The sequence below is a fragment of the Anomalospiza imberbis genome, unplaced genomic scaffold (genome assembly GCF_031753505.1).
Source record: "Anomalospiza imberbis isolate Cuckoo-Finch-1a 21T00152 unplaced genomic scaffold, ASM3175350v1 scaffold_1211, whole genome shotgun sequence".
NCBI lineage: Eukaryota > Metazoa > Chordata > Aves > Passeriformes > Viduidae > Anomalospiza > Anomalospiza imberbis.
In genome coordinates, this window is record NW_027099606.1 from 1 (window position 1) to 23,346 (window position 23,346).

General features: G+C 63.0%; 1 protein-coding gene across 1 annotated transcript; it reads right to left on the minus strand.

The window, feature by feature from the left end:
• Positions 1-1,440: 1,440 nt before the first annotated feature.
• LOC137465959 (zinc finger protein neuro-d4-like) lies at positions 1,441-18,284 on the minus strand (the record flags this gene model as incomplete). The annotated part of the gene is made up of 6 exons (XM_068177921.1): positions 1,441-1,595; positions 6,170-6,242; positions 9,500-9,589; positions 11,518-11,633; positions 13,097-13,189; positions 17,934-18,284. Coding segments are annotated over 6 exons (878 nt in total), but the record flags the coding sequence as incomplete, so codon positions are not given.
• Positions 18,285-23,346: the final 5,062 nt, after the last annotated feature.

The following is a 23,346-nucleotide window of genomic DNA, read 5'->3' on the forward strand; positions in this document are numbered from 1 at the left end:
CCCCAAAATCTCCTCAAACCCCCCAAAATCTCCCCAACCCCCCCCTAAAACCACCCCAAACCCCCCAAAACCACCCAAATCTCCCCAAACCCCCCCCTAAAACCACCCCAAAACCACCCCAAACCCCCCAAAATCTCCCCAACCCCCCCCCCGAAACCACCCCAAACCCCCCAAAATCTCCCCAACTACCCCCCTGAAACCACCCCAAACCCCCCAAAACCACCCAAAATCTCCCCAACCCCCCCCTGAAACCACCCCAAACCCCCCAAAACCACCCAAAATCTCCCCAACCCCCCCTGAAACCACCCCAAACCCCCCAAAACCACCCAAAATCTCCCCAAACCCCCCCCTAAAACCACCCCAAAACCACCCCAAACCCCCCAAAATCTCCCAACCCCCCCCCGAAACCACCCCAAACCCCCCAAAACCACCCAAAATCTCCCCAACCCCCCCCCGGAAACCACCCCAAACCACCCCAAAACCACCCAAAATCTCCCCAACCCCCCCCGGAAACCACCCCAAAACCACCCCAAAACCACCCAAAATCTCCCCAACCCCCCCCCCGAAACCACCCCAAAACCACCCCAAACCCCCCAAAATCTCCTCAAACCCCCCAAAATCTCCCCAACCCCCCCCTAAAACCACCCCAAACCCCCAAAACCACCCAAAATCTCCCCAACCCCCCCCAAAACCACCCCAAAACCACCCCAAACCCCCCAAAATCTCCCCAACCCCCCCCGAAACCACCCCAAAACCACCCCAAACCCCCCAAAATCTCCCCAACCCCCCCCGAAACCACCCCAAACCCCCCAAAATCTCCCCAACCCCCCCCTAAAACCACCCCCAAAACCACCCCAAACCCCCCAAAATCTCCCCAACCCCCCCCCGAAACCACCCCAAAACCACCCCAAACCCCCCAAAATCTCCTCAAACCCCCCAAAATCTCCCCAACCCCCCCCTAAAACCACCCCAAACCCCCCAAAACCACCCAAAATCTCCCCAACCCCCCCCAAAACCACCCCAAAACCACCCCAAACCCCCCAAAATCTCCCCAACCCCCCCCCCGAAACCACCCAAACCCCCCAAAACCACCCAAAATCTCCCCAACCCCCCCCCCAAAACCACCACAAAACCACCCCAAACCCCCCAAAATCTCCTCAAAACCCCCCAAAATCTCCCAAACCCCCCCCTGAAACCACCCAAACCCCCCAAAATCTCCCAACCCCCCCCCCCTAAAACCACCCCAAAACCACCCCAAACCCCCCAAAATCTCCCCAACCCCCCCCCGAAACCACCCCAAACCCCCCAAAATCTCCCCAACCCCCCCCCGGAAACCACCCCAAAACCACCCCAAAACCACCCAAAATCTCCCCAACCCCCCCCCGAAACCACCCCAAAACCACCCCAAACCACCCAAAATCTCCCCGAAACCCCCCAGACCCCCCCAGCCCCCCGGGTCCCCCCCTCACGCTTGTGGTGGTTCCGGCGGGGGGGTCCCGCGCCGCCCCCCGGCTCCTCGCCCTCCTCCTCGGCCAGGTGGGTGTGGCTGTAGTGGTAGCTCAGCCCCGGGCGGTTCTTGTAGCGCTTCCCGCAGACTGCGGACACGGCAGCGGTCACTCGGCGGCCGAGCGGGTCGCTCAGCGGCCGAGCGGTCACTCGGAGCAAGCGGTCACTCAGAGCGAGCGGTCACTCAGCGGCCGAGGGTCACTCGGAGCAAGCGGTCACTCAGGGTGAGCGGTCACTCAGAGCGAGCGGTCACTCAGGTGAGCGGTCACTCAGGGTGAGCGGTCACTCTGTGAGCGGTCACTCAGAGCGAGCGGTCACTCAGGGTGAGCAGTCACTCGGAGCAAGCGGTCACTCAGGGTGAGCGGTCCACTCAGCGGCCGAGCGGTCACTCGGAGCAAGCGGTCACTCAGGGTGAGCGGTCACTCAGGGTGAGCGGTCACTCGGAGCAAGCGGTCACTCGGGGTGAGCGGTCACTCGGTATCTGAGTGGTCACTCAGAGTGAGCGGTCACTAAGGGTGGGCGGTCACTCAGGGTGTGCGGTCACTCGGTATCTGAGTGGTCACTCAGGGCGAGCGGTCACTCAGGGTGAGCGGTCACTCGGTATCTGAGTGGTCACTGCAGCCCAGCGGTCACTCACAGTGAGCGGTCACTCAGGGTGAGCGGTCACTCAGGGTGGGCGGTCACTCTGAGCGAGCGGTCACTCAGGGTGAGTGGTCACTCAGGGTGAGCGGTCACTCTGAGCGAGCGGTCACTCAGGGTGAGCGGTCACTCGGGGTGAGCGGTCGCTCAGGGTGAGCGGCCACTCAGGGTGAGCGGTCACAAGGTATCTGAGTGGTCACTCAGGGTGAGCGGTCACTAAGGGTGAGCGGTCACTCAGGGTGAGCGGTCACTCAGGTGAGTGCTCATTCAGGGTAATCGGTCACTCGGTATCTGAGTGGTCACTCAGAGCGAGTGGTCACTCAGGGTGAGCGGTCACTCGGTATCTGAGTGGTCACTGTAGCCAGCGGTCACTCAGGGTGAACGGTCACTCAGGGTGAGCGGTCACTCACAGTGAGTGGTCACTCAGGGTGAGCGGTCACTCAGGGCGAGCGGTCACTCAGAGTGAGTGGTCACTCAGGGTGTGCGGTCACTCGGTATCTGAGTGGTCACTGCAGCCCAGCGGTCACTCACAATGAGCGGTCACTCTGAGCGGTCACTCAGGGTGAGCGGTCACTCTGAGCGGTCACTCTGAGCGGTCACTCAGTTTATGAGCGGTCACTTCAGTGTCCGAGCGGTCACTCAGAGGGTCACAAGGACCCCCAAGCCCCAAAATGGGCACAGGGACTCCAAATACCCCAAAAACCCCAAAACCACCCCAAAATGGAACAAAAACCCCAAAACCGGCACAGGGAGCCCAAAATAACCCAAAAAACCCAAAACCACCCCAAAATGGAACAAAAACCCCAAAACTGGCACAGGGAGCCCAAAATACCCCAAAAACCCCAAAACCACCCCAAAATGGAACAAAAACCCCAAAACCGGCACAGGGAGCCCAAAATAACCCAAAAACCCCAAAACCACCCAAAATGGAACAAAAACCCCAAAATGGGCACAGGGAGCCCAAAATACCCCAAAAACCCCAAAACCACCCCAAAATGGAACAAAAACCCCAAAATGGGCACAGGGACCCCAAAATGACCCAAAAACCCCAAAACTACCCAAAATGGAACAAAAAATCCCAAAACGGGCACAGGGACCCCAAAATAACCCAAAAACCCCAAAACCACCCCAAAATGGAACAAAAACCCCAAAATGGGCACAGGGAGCCCAAAATAACCCAAAAACCCCAAAACCACCCCAAAATGGAACAAAAACCCCAAAACTGGCACAGGGAGCCCAAAATGACCCAAAAACCCCAAAACCACCCCAAAATGGAACAAAAACCCCAAAATGGGCACAGGGAGCCCAAAATAACCCAAAAACCCCAAAACCAACCCAAAATGGAACAAAAATCCCAAAATGGGCACAGGGACCCCAAAATAACCCAAAAACCCCAAAACCACCCCAAAATCCCCCCAAACCCCAAATCCAAACCCGAAACCCCAAATCCCAAACCCCAAATCCAAACCCAAACCTGAAACCCCAAATCCCAAATCCCAAACCCCAAATCCCAAATCCCAAATCCCAAACCCCAAATCCAAACCCAGACCCGAAACCCCCAAATCCCAAATCCCAAACCCCAAATCCCAAATCCCAAACCCTAAATCCCAAACCCCAAATCCCAAACCCCAAACCCCAAATCCCAAATCCCAAATCCCAAACCCCAAATCCAAACCCAGACCCGAAACCCCAAATCCCAAATCCCAAACCCCAAATCCCAAATCCCAAATCCCAATCCCAAACCCCAAATCCAAACCCAGACCCGAAACCCCAAATCCCAAATCCCAAACCCTAAATCCCAAACCCCAAATCCCAAACCCCAAACCCCAAATCCCAAATCCCAAACCCCAAATCCAAACCCAGACCCGAAACCCCAAATCCCAAATCCCAAACCCTAAATCCCAAACCCCAAATCCCAAACCCCAAACCCCAAATCCCAAATCCCAAACCCCAAATCCAAACCCAGACCCGAAACCCCAAATCCCAAATCCCAAACCCCAAATCCAAACCCAGACCCAAAACCCCAAATCCCAAAACCCAAACCCCAAACCCCAAATCCCAAATCCCAAATCCCAAACCCAAACCCAAACCCCAAACCCTGTCCCCAATCCCGTTCCCGATCCCGTCCCTGTTCCTGATCCCGGTCCCGATACCTATCCCAATCCTGAATCTGATCCCGATCCCGTCCCCAGTCCCGTCCCAGTCCCAATCCCAATCCTGATCCCAATCCCGTTCCCGATCCCGTTCCCGACCCCGTTCCCGTTCCCGATCCCGTCCCCGTTCCCGTTCCCGATCCCGTTCCCAATCCCGTTCACGTCCCTGTCCCTGTTCCCGTTCCCATTCTCGTTCCCGTTCCCGTCCCCGTTCCCGATCCCGTCCCCATCCCCGTTCCCGTTCCCAAGCCCGTTCCCAATCCTGTTCCCGTCTCGATACCGGTCCCAGTCCTGTTCCCGATCCCATCCCTGATCCCGTTCCCATCCCTGATCCCGTTCCCATTCCCGATCCCGTCCCCGTTCCCGTTCCCGTCCCCATCCCCGTTCCCATCCCTGTTCCTGTCCCCGTTCCCATTCCCATTCCCGTCCCCGTTCCTGTCCCCGTTCCCATTCCCATTCCCGTCCCCGTTCCTGTCCCCGTTCCGTTCCCATTCCCGTCCCCGTTTCCGTTCCTGTTCCCATTCCCATCCCGTCCCCGTCCCCGTCCCCGTTGTTCCCGTCGTTCCCGTCGTTCCCGTTGTTCCCGTCCCCGTCCCCGTCCCCGTTGTTCCCGTTGTTCCCATCGTTCCCGTTCCTGTTCCCATTCCCATCCCATTCCTGTTCCCGTCCCCGTTGTTCCCGTTGTTCCCGTTGTTCCCGTTGTTCCCGTTGTTCCCGTTCCTGTTCCCATTCCCATCCCGTTCCCGTCCCCATCCCCGTTGTTCCCGTTCCTGTTCCCATTCCCATCCCGTCCCCGTCCCCGTTGTTCCCGTCGTTCCCGTTGTTCCCGTTGTTCCCGTTGTTCCCGTTGTTCCCGTTGTTCCCGTTCCTGTTCCCATTCCCATCCCGTTCCCGTTGTTCCCGTCGTTCCCGTCGTTCCCGTTGTTCCCGTTCCTGTTCCCATTCCCATCCCGTTCCCGTCCCCGTCCCCGTTGTTCCCATCGTTCCCGTTGTTCCCGTCGTTCCCGTTGTTCCCGTTCCCGTTCCCGTTGTTCCCGTCGTTCCCGTTGTTCCCGTTCCTGTTCCCATTCCCATCCCGTTCCCATTTCCATCCCCGTTGTTCCCGTCGTTCCCGTTGTTCCCGTTCCTGTTCCCATTCCCATCCCGTTCCCGTTCCCGTCCCCGTTGTTCCCGTTGTTCCCGTTGTTCCCGTTGTTCCCGTTGTTCCCATTCCCATCCCGTTCCCGTCCCCGTCCCCGTTGTTCCCGTTGTTCCTGTCGTTCCCGTCGTTCCCGTTGTTCCCGTTCCTGTTCCCATTCCCATCCCGTTCCCGTCCCTGTCCCCGTTGTTCCCGTTGTTCCCGTTGTTCCCGTTGTTCCCGTTCCTGTTCCCATTCCCATCCCGTTCCCGTCCCTGTCCCCGTTGTTCCCGTTGTTCCCGTTGTTCCCGTTGTTCCCGTTCCTGTTCCCATTCCCATCCCGTTCCCGTCCCTGTCCCCGTTGTTCCCGTTGTTCCCGTCATTCCCGTTGTTCCTGTTCCTGTTCCCATTCCCATCCCGTTCCCGTCCCCGTCCCCGTTGTTCCCGTTGTTCCCGTTCCTGTTCCCATTCCCATCCCATTCCCGTCCCCGTCCCCGTCCCCGTCGTTCCCGTCGTTCCCGTTGTTCCCGTTGTTCCCGTTGTTCCCGTTGTTCCCGTTCCTGTTCCCATTCCCATCCCATTCCCATCCCGTTCCCGTTTCCATCCCCGTTGTTCCCGTTGTTCCCGTTGTTCCCGTTCCTGTTCCCGTTCCCATCCCCGTTGTTCCCGTCGTTCCCGTCCCCGTTGTTCCCGTTGTTCCCGTCGTTCCCGTCGTTCCCGTCGTTCCCGCTGCGGATCCGCTTCCCGCACTCACTGTCGCACACGTAGGGTTTGTCCCTCTCCTCCAGCACCGCGTCCACCCTCCTCTTCATCACCAGCCCGTACGCCTGCGGGCACCGCGCCTTCAGCGACCGCCCCGCCGCTGTCCCGCTGTCCACGTGTCCGTCTGTCCGGCTGTCCACGTGTCTGGCTGTCCCACTGTCCGTCTGTCCCGCTGTCCGGCTGTCCACGTGTCCGGCTGTCCGGCTGTCCCACTGGGCAGCTGCCCATGTGTCCGTCTGTCCAGCTGTCCACGTGTCTGGCTGTCCCACTGTCCGTCTGTCCCGCTGTCCGGCTGTCCACGTGTCCGTCTGTCCGGCTGTCCCACTGTGCAGCTGCCCATGTGTCCGTCTGTCCAGCTGTCCACGTGTCTGGCTGTCCCACTGTCTGTCTGTCCCGCTGTCCCGGCTGTCCACGTGTCCGTCTGTCCGGCTGTCCCACTGTGCAGCTGCCCATGTGTCCGTCTGTCCAGCTGTCCACGTGTCTGGCTGTCCCACTGTCTGGCTGTCCCGCTGTCCCGCTGTCCACGTGTCCGTCTGTCCGGCTGTCCCACTGTGCAGCTGCCCATGTGTCCGTCTGTCCAGCTGTCCACGTGTCTGGCTGTCCCACTGTCCGTCTGTCCCGCTGTCCCGCTGTCCACGTGTCCGTCTGTCCGGCTGTCCCACTGTGCAGCTGCCCATGTGTCCGTCTGTCCAGCTGTCCACGTGTCTGGCTGTCCCACTGTCCGTCTGTCCCGCTGTCTGGCTGTCCACGTGTCCGTCTGTCCGGCTGTCCCACTGTGCAGCTGCCCATGTGTCTGTCTGTCCGGCTGTCCACGTGTCCATCTGTCCATCTGTCTAGCTGTCCGGCTGTCCACGTGTCTGGCTGTCCACGTGTCCGTCTGTCCAGGTGTCCGGCTGTCCACATGTCCAGCTGTCCCACTGTCTGGCTGTCCCACTGTCACGTGTCTGTCCATCCGTCCATCCATCCATCCTCCATCCACTGTCCATCCGTCCATCCATCCATCCATCCATGCACTGTCCACGTGTCCATCTGTCCATCCGTCCATCCATCCCCCCACCCACTGTCCATCTGTCCATCCATCAAACCACTGTCCATCCGTCCATCCATCCACCCACCCACTGTCCATCTGTCCATCCATCCACCCACCCGCTGTCCATCCGTCCATCCATCCACCCACCCACTGTCCATCTGTCCATCCATCAAACCACTGTCCATCCGTCCATCCATCCCCCCACCCACTGTCCATCTGTCCATCCATCAAACCACTGTCCATCCGTCCATCCATCCACCCACCCACTGTCCATCCGTCCATCCATCAAACCACTGTCCATCCGTCCATCCATCCATCCACTGTCCATCCCTCTGTCCCTCCATCTGTCAGTCCGTCTGTCCATCAGTCGGTCAGTCGGTCGGTCAGTTGGTCAGCTGGTCAGCTGGTCAGTTGGTCGGTCAGTCGGTCAGTCCATCAGTTGGTCAGTCCGTCGGTCGGTCAGTCGGTCAGTCGGTCAGTCGGTCATTCGGTCGGTCGGTTGGTCAGTCCATCAGTCGGTCAGTCCATCAGTCGGTCAGTCCATCGGTCAGTCGGTCAGTCGGTCAGTTGGTCATTCGGTCGGTCGGTCAGTCAGTCAGTCCACTGGTCAGTCCATTGGTCAGTCGGTCAGTCCATTGGTCAGTCAGTCCATCAGTCAGTCAGTCGGTCAGTCGGTCAGTCCATCGGTCAGTCGGTCAGTCGGTCAGTCGGTCAGTTGGTCATTCGGTCGGTCAGTCAGTCAGTCCACTGGTCAGTCCATTGGTCAGTTGGTCAGTCAGTCAGTCGGTCATTCGGTCGGTCGGTTGGTCAGTCCATCAGTCGGTCAGTCCATCAGTCGGTCAGTCGGTCAGTCCATCAGTCGGTCAGTCGGTCAGTCGTTCAGTCGGTCAGTCCGTCGGTAAGTCAGTCGGTTAGTCTGTCCATCGGTCGGTCGTTCGGGTCAGTCCATCAGTCGGTCAGTCGGTCAGTCCATTGGTCAGTCCGTCAGTCCATCGGTCAGTCGGTCAGTCCATCAGTCGGTCAGTCCATCGGTCGGTCAGTCCATCGGTCGGTCGGTCCATCAATCTGTCAGTCGGTCAGTCCATTGGTCAGTCCATCAGTCAGTCGGTCAGTCCATTGGTCAGTCCATCGGTCAGTCGGTCAGTCCATTGGTCAGTCCATCGGTCAGTCGGTCAGTCCATTGGTTGGTCAGTCGGTCAGTCGTTCAGTCGGTCAGTCCGTCGGTAAGTCAGTCGGTTAGTCTGTCCATCGGTCGGTCGTTCGGTCAGTCCATCAGTCGGTCAGTCGGTCAGTCCATTGGTCAGTCCGTCAGTCCATCGGTCAGTCGGTCAGTCCATCAGTCGGTCAGTCCATCGGTCGGTCAGTCCATCGGTCGGTCGGTCCATCAATCAGTCAGTCGGTCAGTCCATTGGTCAGTCCATCGGTCAGTCGGTCAGTCCATTGGTCAGTCCATCGGTCAGTCGGTCAGTCCATTGGTTGGTCAGTCGGTCGGTCGGTCAGTCCATCAGTCGGTCAGTCCATCAGTCGGTCGGTCGGTCAGTCGTTCAGTCGGTCAGTCCATCAGTCGGTCAGTCCATCGGTCAGTCGGTCAGTCGGTCAGTCCATCGGTCAGTCCGTCAGTCAGTCAGTCGGTCAGTCCATCGGTCAGTCCGTCAGTCCGTCAGTCGGTCAGTCCGTCAGTCCGTCAGTCCATCGGTCAGTCCATCGGTCAGTCGGTCAGTCCATCGGTCAGTCCGTCAGTCCATCGGTCAGTCCATCGGTCAGTCGGTCAGTCCATCGGTCAGTCCGTCAGTCCATCGGTCAGTCCATCGGTCAGTCCATCGGTCAGTCCATCGGTCAGTCGGTCAGTCCATCGGTCAGTCGGTCAGTCAGTCCATCGGTCAGTCGGTCAGTCCATCAGTCGGTCAGTCCATCGGTCAGTCCATCGGTCAGTCAGTCAGTCCATCGGTCAGTCGGTCAGTTGGTCAGTCCGTCAGTCCATCGGTCAGTCCATCGGTTGGTCGGTCTGTCCGTCGGTCGGTCAGTCGGTCAGTCCATCGGTCAGTCGGTCAGTCAGTCCATCAGTTGGTCGGTCTGTCCGTCAGTTGGTCAGTCCATCGGTCAGTCAGTCAGTCAGTCCATCGGTCGGTCAGTCGGTCAGTCCATCGGTCAGTCGGTCAGTCCATCGGTCAGTCCATCGGTCAGTCCATCGGTTGGTCGGTCTGTCCGTCGGTCAGTCCATCGGTCAGTCGGTCAGTCCATCGGTTGGTCGGTCTGTCCGTCGGTCGGTCAGTCGGTCAGTCGGTCACTCACCTTGCCCTTGGCCTTGTTCTTGCGCCGGGGGGGGGTCATCGTCCAGCTCGTCCCGTCGGGGTCGTGCGGGAACTCGGGGGGAGGCGGCTTCTGGGAGAACCGGGAATTCGGGGTTCGCGGGAAATCCGGGGATTTTGGGGTTCGGGGGAAAATCGGGAATTCGGGGTTCGGGGGAAATCCGGGGATTTTGGGGTTCGGGGGAAAATCGGGAATTCAGGGTTCGGGGGAAAATCGGAATTCGGAGTTCAGGGGAAATCTGGGGATTTTGGGGTTCGGGGGGAAAATCGGGAATTGGGGGTTCAGAGGAAAATCGGGAATTTGGGATTCAGGGGAAAATCGGGCATTTGGGATTCGGGGGAAAATCGGGAATTGGGATTCAGGGGAAAATCAGGAATTCGGGGTTTGGGGGAAAATCCGGGGATTTTGGGGTTTGGGGGAAAATTGGGAATTCGAGGTTCAGGGGAAAATCGGGAATTCGGGGTTCGCGGGAAATCCGGGGATTTTGGGGTTCGGGGGAAAATCGGGAATTCGGGATTCAGGGGAAATCTGGGGATTTTGGGGTTCGGGGGAAAATCGGGAATTGGGGGTTCAGAGGAAAATCGGGAATTCGGGATTCAGGGGAAATCTGTGGATTCAGGATTCAGGGGAAAATCGGGAATTCGGGGTTCAGGGGAAAATCGGGAATTCGGAGTTCAGGGGAAATCTGGGGATTTTGGGGTTCGGGGGGAAATCAGGAATTGGGGGTTCAGAGGAAAATCGGGAATTTGGGATTCGGGGGAAAATCGGGAATTTGGGATTCAGGGGAAAATCAGGAATTCGGGGTTCGGGGGAAAATCCGGGGATTTTGGGGTTTGGGGGAAAATCAGGAATTCGGGGTTTGGGGGGATTTGGGGAACTCGGGATTTGGGGGGAAATCAGGGATTTTGGGGTTTGGGGAATTCAGGGTTCGGTGGAAAATCGGGAATTTGGGTTTAGGGGAAATCGGGGAATTCGGGTTTGGAGAAATCCGGAGTTTTGGGGGGATTCAGGATTTTGTGGGGATTTGGGATTTGGGAGGAATTTCATGGATTTTGGGGGAATTTGGGGATTTTGGGGGAATTTTGGGATTTTGGGAGGATTCAGGATTTTGGGGGAAATTCGGGATTTTTGGGCGGAAATTCGGGATTTTGGGGGAATCCGGGGTTTTGGGGAATTCAGGGATTTTGGGAGGATTTGGGATTTTGGGAGGAAATTTATGGATTTTGGGGATTTTGGGGGAATTTGGGATTTTGGGGGGAATTCGGGGGTTGGGGGAGAGGTGGACAGACAAGGGATGGACAGACGGACAGGGAGGGTTGGGCCATGGATGGATGGATGGACAGAGGGGCAGATGGACAATGGACGGACGGACACACAGACGGACACACGGACGGACGGACGGACACACGGACACACGGACAGACAGACAGACGGACGCACTGACCGCTCCCTCGGGCGCCCCGTCGTCGTCACCGCGGCTCTCGGGGGTCTCGGCGCACGGCAGCGCCTCCAGCACCGGGACAGACACACGGACGGACACACGGACACACGGACGGACACACGGACACACGGAAGGATACACGGATGGACACACGGACACACGGACAGACGGACGGACGCACTGACCGCTCCCTCGGGCGCCCCGTCGTCGGTCGTCGCGGGCTCTCGGGGGTCTCGGCGCACGGCAGCGCCTCCAGCGCCGGGACAGACACACGGACGGACGGATGGACGGACACACAGACACACAGATAGACACACGGACGGACACACGGACGGACACACGGACAGACAGACGGACGCACTGACCGCTCCCTCGGGCGCCCCGTCGTCGTCGTCGCGTCTCTCGGGGGTCTCGGCGCACGGCAGCGCCTCCAGCGCCGGGACAGACACATGGACGGACGGACACACAGACGGACAGACACACGGACACACGGACACACGGACAGACGGATGGACAGATGGACACACGGACGGACAGACAGACGGACGGACGCACTGACCGCTCCCTCGGGCGCCCCGTCGTCGTCGCGGCTCTCGGGGGTCTCGGCGCACAGCAGCGCCTCCAGCACCGGCCCCTCGGGCAGCGCCCCCTCCTTCCTCAGCGGCGCCTCGCAGTCTGCGGCCAGCGGCCGGTCAGCGCGCTCCGGACACGCGCCGGACACGCCGGACACGCGCCGGACACACTCCAGACACTCTGGACACGCTCCGGACACTCTCCGGACACGCGCCGGACACACTCCAGACACTCCGGACACACTCCGGACACACTCCAGACACTCCGGACACACTCCGGACACTCCGGACACGCTCCAGACACTCTGGAAACACTCAGGACACGCTCGGGACACACTCCAGACACTCCGGACACACTCTGGACACGCGCCGGACACTCCGGACACACTCTGGCCACTCCGGACACGCTCCAGACACGCTCTGGTCACTCTGGACACGCTCTGGTCACTCCAGACACGCTCTGGTCACTCTGGACATGCTCCGGACACTCCGGACACGCTCTGGCCACTCTGGACACGCTCTGGCCACTCTGGACATGCTCCGGACACTCCGGACACGCTCTGGCCACTCCAGACACGCTCTGGCCACTCCGGACACGCTCTGGCCACTCTGGACACGCTCCGGACACTCCAGACACGCTCTGGCCACTCTGGACACGCTCTGGCCACTCTGGACACGCTCTGGCCACTCCGGACACACTCCGGACTCTCTGGACACGCTCTGGACACTCTAGACACACTCCGGACACTCCGGACATGCTCCAGACATGCTTCGGACACTCCGGACATGCTCTGGTCACTCTGGACACGCTCTGGTCACTCCAGACACGCTCTGGCCACTCCGGACACGCTCCGGACACTCCAGACACGCTCTGGCCACTCCGGACACGCTCTGGCCACTCTGGACATGCTCCGGACACTCCAGACACGCTCTGGCCACTCCGGACACGCTCTGGCCACTCTGGACATGCTCCGGACACTCCAGACACGCTCTGGCCACTCCGGACACGCTCTGGCCACTCCGGACACGCTCTGGCCACTCCGGACACGCTCTGGCCACTCCAGACACGCTCCGGACACTCCAGACACGCTCTGGCCACTCCGGACACGCTCCGGACACTCCAGACATGCTCTGGCCACTCTGGACACGCTCTGGATACTCCAGACACGCTCTGGTCACTCCGGACACGCTCCAGAGACACTCTGGCCACTCCGGTCACCCTCCGGCCACTCCAGACACCCGTCCAGCCACCCTCTGGCCACCCCTCTGGCCACTCTGGACACCCTCTGGCCGTGCTCTGGCCACTTCGGCCGCTCTGGCCGGCCACTGCTCCAGTCACTCCTCTGGCCACCCTCCAGCCACCCCTCCGGACACTCCGGACACCCTCCAGACACTCTGGACACCTCTGGACACTCCAGCCACCCCCTGGACACTCCGGCCACTTTGGCCACCCCTCCAGCCACTCCGGCCACCCTCCAGACACCCTCTGACCCCCACTCCAGCCGCTCCAGCCACCCCTCCGGCCACTCCGGCCACCCTCCGGCCACTCCGGCCGCCGGCACTCACAGGGCCGCAGCCGCGGTGCCTCCAGGATGTTCAGGCGCCGCTTCTTGCGCCAGCAGCGGGCGGGGTACGAGTAGATCTGACCCGGGGACAGGCCTGGGGGCACGGCCGGACAGCCAGTGACCACTCGGAACTGACCACAGCACCCCCGGAGTGACCACGGCACCCCCAGAGTGACCACAGCACCCCAGAGTGACCCTGACCCACACTGACCCCACGGGGTACGAGTAGATCTGACCCGGGGACAGGCCTGGGGGCACGGCCAGACAGCCAGTGACCACTCGGAACTGACCACAGCACCCCCGGAGTGACCACAGCACCCCCAGAGTGACCATAGCACCCCAAGAGTGACCCTGACCCTGAACTGACCCCGCGGGGTACGAGTAGATCTGACCCGGGGACAGGCCTGGGGGCACGGCCGGACAGCCAGTGACCACTCGGAACTGACCACAGCACCCCCGGAGTGACCACAGCACCCCCAGAGTGACCACAGCACCCCCGGAGTGACCATAGCACCCCCAGAGTGACCACAGCACCCCCAAAGTGACCCTGACCCCCCCAGAGTGACCACAGCACCCCCGGAGTGACCACAGCACCCCAAGAGTGACCATAGCACCCCCAGAGTGACCACAGCACCCCCAGAGTGACCACAGCACCCCCAGAGTGACCCTGACCCCCCTGAGTGACCCTGGCCCCAAAACTGACCCTGACCCCCCCAAAGTGACCCTGACCCCAAAGTGACCCTGTCCCCCAAACTGACCCTGACCCCCCTGAGTGACCCTGACCCCCAAACTGACCCTGACCCCCCCAAACTGACCCTGACCCCCTAAAGTGACCCCGACCCCAAACTGACCCTGACCCCCCAAACTGACCCTGACCCCCCCAAAGTGACCCTGACCCCCCCAAAGTGACCCTGACCCCAAACTGACCTTGACCCCCCGAGTGACCCTGACCCCCCGAGTGACCCTGACCCCCAAACTGACCCTGACCCCAAACTGACCCTGACCCCAAACTGACCCTGACCCCCCTGAGTGACCCTGAACCCCCAAACTGACCCTGACCCCAAAGTGATCCTGACCCCCCGAGTGACCCTGACCCCCCTGAGTGACCCTGAACCCCCAAACTGACCCTGACCACAAACTGACCCTGACCCCCAAACTGACCCTGACCCCCCGAGTGACCCTGACCCCCCTGAGTGACCCTGAACCCCCAAACTGACCCTGACCACAAACTGACCCTGACCCCCAAACTGACCCTGACCCCCCTGAGTGACCCTGAACCCCAAACTGACCAGGACCCCCCGAGTGACCCTGACTCCCCTGAGTGACCCTGACCCCCCAAACTGATCCTGACCCCCCCAAAGTGACCCTGACCCCCCTGAGTGACCCCGACCCCAAACTGATCCTGACCCCCCCAAAGTGACCCTGACCCCCCTGAGTGACCCCGACCCCAAACTGACCCTGACCCCCCCAAAGTGACCCTGACCCCCCTGAGTGACCCCGACCCCAAACTGACCCTGACCCCCCCAAACTGACCCCGACCCCAAACTGATCCTGACCCCCCCAAACTGACCCTGACCCCAAAGTGACCCTGACCCCCCTGAGTGACCCTGACCCCCAAACTGACCCCGACCCCAAAACTGACCCTGACCCCCCTGAGTGACCCCGACCCCCCAAACTGATCCTGACCCCCCCAAAGTGACCCTGACCCCCCTGAGTGACCCCGACCCCAAACTGACCCTGACCCCCCCAAACTGACCCTGACCCCCCTGACCCTGACCCCCAAACTGACCCCGACCCCAAAACTGACCCTGACCCCCCCAAACTGACCCTGACCCCCAAACTGACCCCGACCCCAAACTGACCCTGACCCCCCCAAACTGACCCTGACCCCCCCAAACTGACCCCGACCCCCCCAAACTGACCCTGAACCCCAAAGTGACCCTGACCCCCCCAAACTGACCCTGACCCCCTAAAGTGACCCTGACCCCCAAACTGACCCTGACCCCCCCAAACTGACCAGGACCCCCAAACTGACCCTGACCCCCCTGAGTGACCCTGATCACCAAACTGACCCTGACCCCCAAACTGACCCTGACCCCAAAGTGACCCTGACCCCCCTGAGTGACCCCGACCCCAAAGTGACCCTGACCCCCCTGAGTGACCCCGACCCCAAAGTGACCCTGACCCCCCTGAGTGACCCCGACCCCGAAGTGACCCTGACCCCCAAACTGACCCCGACCCCAAACTGACCCTGACCCCCCTGAGTGACCCCAACCCCAAAGTGACCCTGACCCCCCGAGTGACCCCGACCCCAAAGTGACCCTGACCCCCAAACTGACCCTGACCCCCAGACTGACCCTGACCCCAAAGTGACCCTGACCCCAAAGTGACCCCGACCCTGACCAGGGGGGGCACCTGGGGGGGCCATGGGGAGGTTTTGGGGTCCTGGGAAGGAGAAGTGGGGAGGGTCTCCCCCATCCCGGGGGTCTCACCCCTATCCTGGGGATGTCTCCCCCCATTTTCGGGGGTCTCTCTCCCCAATCCGGGGGTCTCACCCCCCATTTCCGGGGGTCTCTCCCCATTCCCGGGGGTCTCACCCCATTCCCAGGGGTCTCTCTCCCCATTTTTGGGGGTCTCACCCCCTATTCCCGAGGGTCTCTCTCCAATCTGGGGGTCTCTCCCCCCATTTTCGGGGGTCTCTCCCCATTCCCGGGGGTCTCTCCCCATTCCCGAGGGTCTCTCTCCAATCTGGGGGTCTCCCCCCATTCCCGGGGGTCTCACCTCCCATATTCGGGGGTCTCTCCCTGTCCCGGGATCACTCCCCCCATTCCCGGGGGTCTCTCCCCATTCCTGGGGGTCTCTCTCCCCAATCCGGGGGTCTCACCCTCCAGTCCCGGGGGTCTTTCCCCATTCCCAGGGGTCTCCCCCCATTTTCGGGGGTCTCTCTCCCCAATCCGGGGGTCTCTCCCCATTCCTGAAGGTCTCTCCCCATTCCCGGGGGTCTCACCCAATTCCCAGGGGTCTCTCTCCCCAATCTGGGGGTCTCACCCCCCATTCCGGGGGTCACTCCCTGTCCCGGGGTCCCTCCCCCCATTCCCGGGGGTCTCTCCCCATTCCCGGGGGTCTCTCTCCCCAATCCGGGGGTCTCTGCCCCCATTTTTGGGGGTCTCTCCCCATCCCGGGGCTCCGGGGAGTCTCTCCTTGTCCTGGGGGTCTCCCGGGGGTCTCACCGGGGGTCCCGGGGGTCTCACTGGGTGCGCTCTCTCCATCCTGATGTAGGAGCTGCTCTGGTCCCTCCCTAGCCCGGGGGTCTCGGGGCTCACTCCCCCATCCCAGGGGTCTCTCCCTGTCCCAGGGGGTCCCGGGGGTCTCTCCCCATCCCGGGGGTCCCGGGGGTCTCTCCCCATCCCGGGGGTCCCGAGGGGTCTCACCGGGGGTCTCACTGGGTGCGCTCTCTCCATCCTGATGTAGGAGCTGCTCTGGTCCCTCCCTAGCCCGGGGGTCCCGGGGCTCACTCCCCCATCCCAGGGGTCTCTCCCCATCCCGGGGGTCCCCGGGGGTCTCACCGGGGGTCCCGGGGGTCTCACTGGGTGCGCTCTCTCCATCCAGATGTAGGAACTGCTCTGGTCCCTCCCTAGCCCGGAGGTCTCTCCCTGTCCCAGGGGGTCCCGGGGGTCTCTCCCCATCCCGGGGGTCCCGGGGGTCTCTCCCCATCCCGGGGGTCCCGGGGGTCTCTCCCCATCCCGGGGGTCCCCCGGGGTCTCACCGGGGGTCCCGGGGGTCTCACTGGGTGCGCTCTCTCCATCCTGATGTGGGAGCTGCTCTGGTCCCTCCCTAGCCCGGGGGTCCCGGGGCTCACTCCCCCATCCCAGGGGTCTCTCCCTGTCCCAGGGGGTCCCAGGGGTCTCTCCCCATCCCGGGGGTCCCGGGGGTCTCTCCCCATCCCGGGGGTCCCGGGGGTCTCACCGGGGGTCCCGGGGGTCTCACTGGGTGCGCTCTCTCCATCCTGATGTAGGAGCTGCTCTGGTCCCTCCCTAGCCCGGGGGTCCCGTGGCTCACTCCCCCATCCCAGGGGTCTCTCCCCATCCCGGGGGTCCCCGGGGTCTCTCCCCATCCCGGGGGTCCCGAGGGGTCTCACCGGGGGTCTCACTGGGTGCGCTCTCTCCATCCTGATGTAGGAGCTGCTCTGGTCCCTCCCTAGCCCGGGGGTCCCGTGGCTCACTCCCACATCCCAGGGGTCTCTCCCCGTCCCAGGGGGTCCCGGGGGTCTCTCCCCATCCCGGGGGTCTCACCAGGGGTCCCGGGGGTCTCACTGGGTGCGCTCTCTCCATCCTGATGTAGGAGCTGCTCTGGTCCCTCCCTAGCCCGGGGCTCACTCCCCCATCCCAGGGGTCTCTCCCTGTCCCAGGGGGTCCCGGGGCCTCTCCCTGTCCCAGGGGGTCCCGGGGGTCTCTCCCCATCCCGGGGGTCCCCGGGGGTCTCTCCCCATCCCGGGGGTCCCCGGGGGTCTCACCGGGGGTCCCGGGGGTCTCACTGGGTGCGCTCTCTCCATCCTGAGGTAGGAGCTGCTCTGGTCCCTCCCTAGCCCGGGGGTCCCGTGGCTCACTCCCCCATCCCAGGGGTCTCTCCCCATCCCGGGGGTCCCGGGGGTCTCTCCCCATCCCGGGGGTCCCGAGGGGTCTCACCGGGGGTCTCACTGGGTGCGCTCTCTCCATCCTGATGTAGGAGCTGCTCTGGTCCCTCCCTAGCCCGGGGGTCCCGGGGCTCACTCCCCCATCCCAGGGGTCTCTCCCCATCCCGGGGGTCCCGGGGGTCTCTCCCCATCCCGGGGGTCTCACCGGGCCGCCGGTGCGCTCTCTCCATCCAGATGTAGGAGTTGCTCTGGGCCACGCCGGTCTGCGCGTCCAGGAAGGGCAGGCGGAGGCTGCGCTCGGCGCAGAGCCGGGCGTTGTAGCTGCGGCAGTGCTCCAGCGCCTCGCGGTAGAACTCCTCCCCCAGGCTGCGGGGGCACCCGCCTGAACCCCAAAATCCGCCCCAAAATACACCCCGAAACCCGCGACCCCCCGCCCAGCCCAGCCCCGAGCTCAGCGACCCCCGCCCAGCCCGGTCCCGGTGTCCCCGAGTGCCCCCCGGTGTCCCCGAGGGTCCCCGGTGTCCCGGGGTGTCCCGGGCACCGCTCCTCCTCCAGGCTGCGGGGGCACCCGCCTGAACCCCAAAATCCGCCCCAAAATCCACCCCGAAACCCACGACCCCCGCCCAACCCAGCCCCGAGCTCAGCGACCCCCGCCCAGCCCGGCCCCGAGCTCAGCGACGCTCTCCCAGCCCGGTCCCGGTGTCCAAGAGGGTCCCCGGTGTCCCGGGGTGTCCCGGGTACCGCTCCTCCCCCGGGCTGCGGGGGCGCACGCCTGAACCCCAAAATCCACCCAAAATACACCCCAAAACCCGCGACCCCCCGCCCAGCCCGGCACGAGCTCAGCGACCCCCGCCCAGCCCGGCCCGAGCCCAGGGACCCCCGCCCAGCCCGGTCCCGGTGTCCAAGAGGGTCCCCGGTGTCCCCGAGGGTCCCCGGTGTCCTGGGGTGTCCCGGGCACCGCTCCTCCTCCGGGTTCCGGGGGCGCCCGCCTGAACCCCAAAATCCGCCCCAAAATACACCCCGAAACCCGCGACCCCCGCCCAGCCCGGCCCCGAGCCCAGGGACCCCCGCCCAGCCCGGCTCCGAGCCCAGGGACCCCCGCCCAGCCCGGTCCCGGTGTCCAAGAGGGTCCCCGGTGTCCCGGGGTGTCCCGGGCACCGCTCCTCCCCCGGGCTGCGGGGGCGCACGCCTGAACCCCAAAATCCACCCAAAATCCACCCAAAAACCCGCGACCCCCCGCCCAACCCGGCCCCGAGCCCAGGGACCCCCGCCCAGCCCGGTCCCGCTGTCCCCGAGTGCCCCCCGGTGTCCCCGAGGGTCCCCGGTGTCCCGGGGTGTCCCGGGCACCGCTCCTCCTCCAGGCTGCGGGGGCGCCCGCCTGAACCCCAAAATCCACCCCGAAATCCGCCCCAAAACCCACGACCCCCGCCCAGCCCGGCCCCGAGCTCAGCGACCCCCGCCCAGCCCGGCCCCGAGCTCAGCGACGCTCTCCCAGCCCGGTCCCGGTGTCCAAGAGGGTCCCCGGTGTCCCGGGGTGTCCCGGGCACCGCTCCTCCCCCGGGCTGCGGGGGCACCCGCCTGAACCCCAAAATCCACCCCGAAATCCGCCCCAAAACCCGCGACCCCCGCCCAGCCCGGCCCCGAGCCCAGGGACCCCCCGCCCAGCCCGGTCCCGCTGTCCCCGAGTGCCCCCCGGTGTCTCCGAGGGTCCCCGGTGTCCCGGGGTGTCCCGGGCACCGCTCCTCCTCCAGGCTGCGGGGGCGCACGCCTGAACCCCAAAATCCGCCCCAAAATACACCCCAAAACCCGCGACCCCCGCCCAACCCAGCCCCGAGCTCAGCGACCCCCGCCCAGCCCGGCCCCGAGCTCAGGGACCCCCGCCCAGCCCGGTCCCGGTGTCCCCGAGGGTCCCCGGTGTCCCGGCTGCGGGCTCACCCGCCTGAACCCCAAAATCCACCCCGAAATCCGCCCCAAAACCCGCGACCCCCGCCCAGCGCGGCCCCGAGCCCGGGGACCCCCGCCCAGCCCGGCCCCTAGCCCGGGACCCCCCGCCCAGCCCGGCCCCGAGCCCGGGGACCCCCGCCCAGCCCGGCCCCGAGCCCGGTGTCCCCGAGTGCCCCCGGTGTCCCGGCAGCGGGCTCACCCGCCTGAACCCCAAAATCCACCCCGAACTCCGCCCCAAAACCCGCGACCCCCGCCCAGCCCGGCCCCGAGCCCGGGGACCCCCGCCCAGCCCGGCCCCGCTGTCCCCGAGGGTCCCCGGTGTCCCCGAGGGTCCCCGGTGTCCCGGCTGCGGGCTCACCCGCCTGAACCCCAAAATCCGCCCCAAAATCCGCCCCCAAACCCGCGAGCCCCGCCCCGAGCTCCGGGACCCCCGCCTGAACCCCAAAATCCACCAGAACCCCCCCAAACCGTCCTTGACCCCGCTGACCCCACCCGGAGCGTCCCAGCCCCGAAATCGCCGTTTCTCACCCCAAAACGCCACTGCGGGGTCAGGGGTGACCCCAAATCTTGGGACGCCCCTCCCTCAACCCGCACCCCAAAATCCACATGGAACCCCCAAAAATCCTTCACCCTAAAAAAGCCCCGCCCCGAAATCATCGCAGCCCCGAAATCGCCGTTTCTCACCCCAAAACGTCACTGTGGGCTCAGGGGTGACCCCAAAACCTTTGTGCCCCCCCCCCCGCCCCCCAAAACTTCACGGCCCCATTTTGGGGGGGACCCCAAAACCCAAAAGACCCCGGATTCCCCCACCTCAAAATGTGGGGACGGTCCGACACCCCCAAACCCTGAAAAATCCCCCCGGACACCCCAAAATCCCCCGGGGATACCCAAAATCCCGCAAATCAGTCTGGGACACCCCAAAATCCCCCGGGGATCCCCAAAATCCGCAAATCAGCCCGGGACACCCCAAAATCCCCCAAAACCCCCCGGGGATCCCCAAAATCCACCAAATCAGCCCGGGACACCCCAAAATCCCCCGGGGATCCCCAAAATCCCTCAAATCAGCCCGAGACACCCCAAAATCCCCCCGGGGATCCTCAAAATCCCCAAATCAGCCCGAGACACCCCAAAATCCCCCCCGAGATCCCCAAAATCCCCCCGAGACCCCCAAAATCCCCCAAACCAGCCCGGGACACCCCAAAATCCCCCGGGGATACCCAAAATCCCGCAAATCAGCCCGGGACACCCCAAAATCCCCCAAAACCCCCCGGGGATCCCCAAAATCCCCCAAATCAGCCCGGGACACCCCAAAACCCCCCCGGGGGATCCCCAAAATCCCCCAAATCAGCCCGGGACACCCCAAAATCCCCCAAAACCCCCCTGAGATCCCCAAAATCCCCCAAATCAGCCCGGGACACCCCAAAATCCCCCCGGGGATCCCCAAAATCCCTCAAATCAGCCCGAGACACCCCAAAATCCCCCCGGGGATCCTCAAAATCCCCCAAATCAGCCCGAGACACCCCAAAATCCCCCCCGAGATCCCCAAAATCCCCCGAGACCCCAAAATCCCCCAAACCAGCCCGGGACACCCCAAAATCCCCGGGGATACCCAAAATCCCGCAAATCAGCCCGGGACACCCCAAAATCCCCCAAACCCCCCGGGGATCCCCAAAATCCCCCAAATCAGCCCGGGACACCCCAAAATCCCCCCGGGGATCCTCAAAATCCCCCAAACCAGCCCGGGACACCCCAAAATACCCCAGATCAGCTCGGGACACCCCAAAATCCCCCCAAATCCCCCCGAGATTCCCAAAATCCCCCAAACCAGCCCGGGACACCCCAAAATCCCCCAAAACCCCCCGGTGATCCCAAAATCCCCCAAAACCCCCCGGGGATCCCCAAAATCCCCCAAAACCCCCCGGGGATCCCCAAAATCCCCCAAACCAGCCCGGGACACCCCAAAATCCCCCCCGAGACCCCCAAAATCCCCCCGAGACCCCCAAAATCCCTCAAATCAGCCCGGGACACCCCAAAATCCCCCGGGGATACCCAAAATCCCGCAAATCAGCCCGGGACACCCCAAAATCCCCCCGGGGATACCCAAAATCCCCCAAATCAGCCCGGGACACCCCAAAATCCCCCCCGAGACCCCCAAAATCCCCCCGCGACACCCCAAAATCCCTCAAATCAGCCCGGGACACCCCAAAATCCCCCGGGGATACCCAAAATCCCGCAAATCAGCCCGGGACACCCCCAAAATCCCCCGGGGATCCCCAAAATCCCCCAAACCAGCCCGGGACACCCCAAAATCCCCCCGGGGATCCCCAAAATCCCCCAAACCAGCCCGGGACACCCAAAATCCCCCCGGGGATCCCCAAAATCCCCCAAATCAGCCCGGGACACCCCAAAATCCCCCCGGGGATCCCCAAAATCCCCAAATCAGCCCGGGACACCCCAAAATCCCCCCGGGGATCCCCAAAATCCCCCAAATCAGCCCGGGACACCCCAAAATCCCCCCGGGGATCCCCAAAATCCCCCAAATCAGCCCGGGACACCCCAAAATCCCCCCGGGACACCCCAAAATCCCCCAAATCAGCCCGGGACACCCCAAAATCCCCCCGGGGGATCCCCAAAATCCCCCAAAACCCCTCCGGGGATCCCCAAAATCCCCCAAATCAGCCCGGGACACCCCAAAACCCCCCGGGGATCCCAAAATCCCCCAAAACCCCTCCGGGGATCCCAAAATTCCCCAGATCAGCTCGGGACCCGGGCCAGGACCAGGACTGGGATTGGGATCGGGATCAGAACCGAGATTGGGACCAGGACCGGGATTGGAACCGGGACAGGGACCAGAACCGAGATTGGGACTGGGACTGGGATCAGAACCGGGATTGGGATTGGGATCAGAACCGGGATTGGGACCAGAATCAGAACCGGGATTGGGACTGGGATTGGGATCAGAACGGGGATTGGGACTGGGACTGGGATTGGGATCAGAATCGGGATCGGGACTGGGATTGGGACCAGGACTGGGATCAGAACAGTTATTGGGACCAGAATCAGAACCGGGACAGGGACTGGTACTGGGATTGGGATCGGGATCAGAACCGGGACTGGGATCAGAACCGGGATCAGGACTGGGACTGGGATTGGGACCAGGATTGGGATCGGGACTGGGATTAGGACTGGGATTGGGATCAGAACAGGTATTGGGACCGGTATCAGAACCGGGATTGGGGCCAGAATTGGGATTGGGACCAAGACTGGAATCAAGATTGGGACTGGGATCAGAAGCGGGATTGGAGCCAGGACTGGGACTAGGACTGGGACCAGGATCAGAACCGGGATTGGGACCGGGATCAGAACCGGGATTGGGATCAGAACAGGTATTGGAACCAGAATCAGAACCGGGATTGGGACCAAGATCAGAAGTGGGATTGGGACTGGGATTGGGATCAGAACCGGGATTGGGATTAGGAGCGGGATCAGAACCGGGATGGGGACTGGATCAGAACCAGGATTGGGACTGGGATCAGAACCGGAATGGGGACTGGCATGGGATTGGAACCGGGACTGGACTGGAACCGGGACCGGGACTGGGATCGGAATCAGAACCAGCACTGGGACTGGGACCAGAATCAGAACCAGCACTGGGACCGGAATCAGACCTGGAA